General features: G+C 45.3%; 1 protein-coding gene across 1 annotated transcript in view; it reads left to right on the top strand.

Moving 5' to 3' along the window:
- LOC115199675 (fibroblast growth factor 5-like) overlaps positions 1-1,267 on the top strand; it is a 112,639-nt gene extending 111,372 nt beyond the window's left edge. The window contains exon 2 of the mRNA XM_029761981.1: positions 679-1,267. Coding sequence (XP_029617841.1) covers positions 679-1,053 — 375 coding nt within the window. The 3' untranslated portion in view covers positions 1,054-1,267. The remainder of the gene's footprint in view (positions 1-678) is intronic.

Raw genomic sequence — 1,267 nt, 5'->3', positions numbered from 1 at the left:
CCTCTCTCTCTCTCTCTTCTACCTCTCTCTCTCTCTCTCTCTCTCTCTCTCTCTCTCTCTCTCTCTCTCTCTCTCTCTCTCTCTCTCTCTCTCTCCTCTCTCTCTCTCTCTCTCTCTCTCTCTCTCTCTCCCAACTGATGACTGACCTAATAGTTTATAGCCTGGGAAATGGAAACTCGTACATTCATTCAGTCACAAGACACACTGAGAGTATCGTGAATATAAAATACTTGAATGTATCCTTTCCCCAATGTCGCCCTGCTCCATGTTGCAACTCTATCCCCATTCCCACACCTCTCCATCTGAGCTGGGACTCTCTTCAGGAGATTAGTGGTTAGTCTATGTGCCGTCAATCATCAAGGAGATATTCTTAGAACTAGATGCTCTACTGACCATATCTCACATCTCCTTTAGATGTGTCCAGGGCTCATTTCATTTTATGCTTTAAAATGTTACATTAAACAAATGTAAAGGGAGGTTTTATGAAAGTTCTGATTAAATATCCTCAGAGGCTTTTTTTTTTTGCTTGCTGATTGGTTTAAGGAGATAACCAATAGGATTTCTATGTTAGGTCATTAATGGAACTTTGTTCCTTCCTGCTGTGCTGTAACACATTTAACAGTAGCATTCTGCTCTTGGTAACATTACTGTACAACTTGTTTGTGTTTTTTTTTCCAGGAGCGGTTCACGGACGACTGTAGATTCCGGGAGCGTTTCCAAGAGAACAGTTACAACACGTACGCCTCGGTGTTACACCGGAACCACCGGACGGGACGGGACTGGTATGTGGCCCTCAACAAAAGAGGCAAAGCCAAGATGGGCTCAAGCCCCAGGGTCAAATCACAGCATGTCGCCACGCATTTCCTCCCCAGGCTCAACCTGCACGACCTGCAGAGCGAACGAGGCTTCACCATCACCGACAGGAGCAAAGAGAGAAGGAAAAGCCTTCCGGTGGCATCTAAACCTCCCTCGCAGCCAAAGATGAACCTTAATACAGGAACAGGGAAGAGGGTGCAGACTGTCAAGTACTGGCCAAAGTTTCGGTTTGGATAGACTGAGGAGAGGTTCATGTCATGGAAGACTGTAGGTTGAGTACTGTAGACTGCTGTAGTGAAACAATGGGTGAAACAGAGTTCCAGGCTATGTGGATTGGATTAGGGTTGAATAGCGGGAACTGTGTTACCGAGATTTACAGAGATTTCCCGCCTAAACCCACTCCCTTTTCCCAGGATAAATAACTGCAAAAAAACAGTAAATTATGCACTGA

The sequence above is a fragment of the Salmo trutta genome, chromosome 9 (genome assembly GCF_901001165.1).
Source record: "Salmo trutta chromosome 9, fSalTru1.1, whole genome shotgun sequence".
NCBI lineage: Eukaryota > Metazoa > Chordata > Actinopteri > Salmoniformes > Salmonidae > Salmo > Salmo trutta.
Note: the sequence above shows the minus strand (reverse complement) of the source record. Positions and strands in the feature narration are given on the sequence as shown.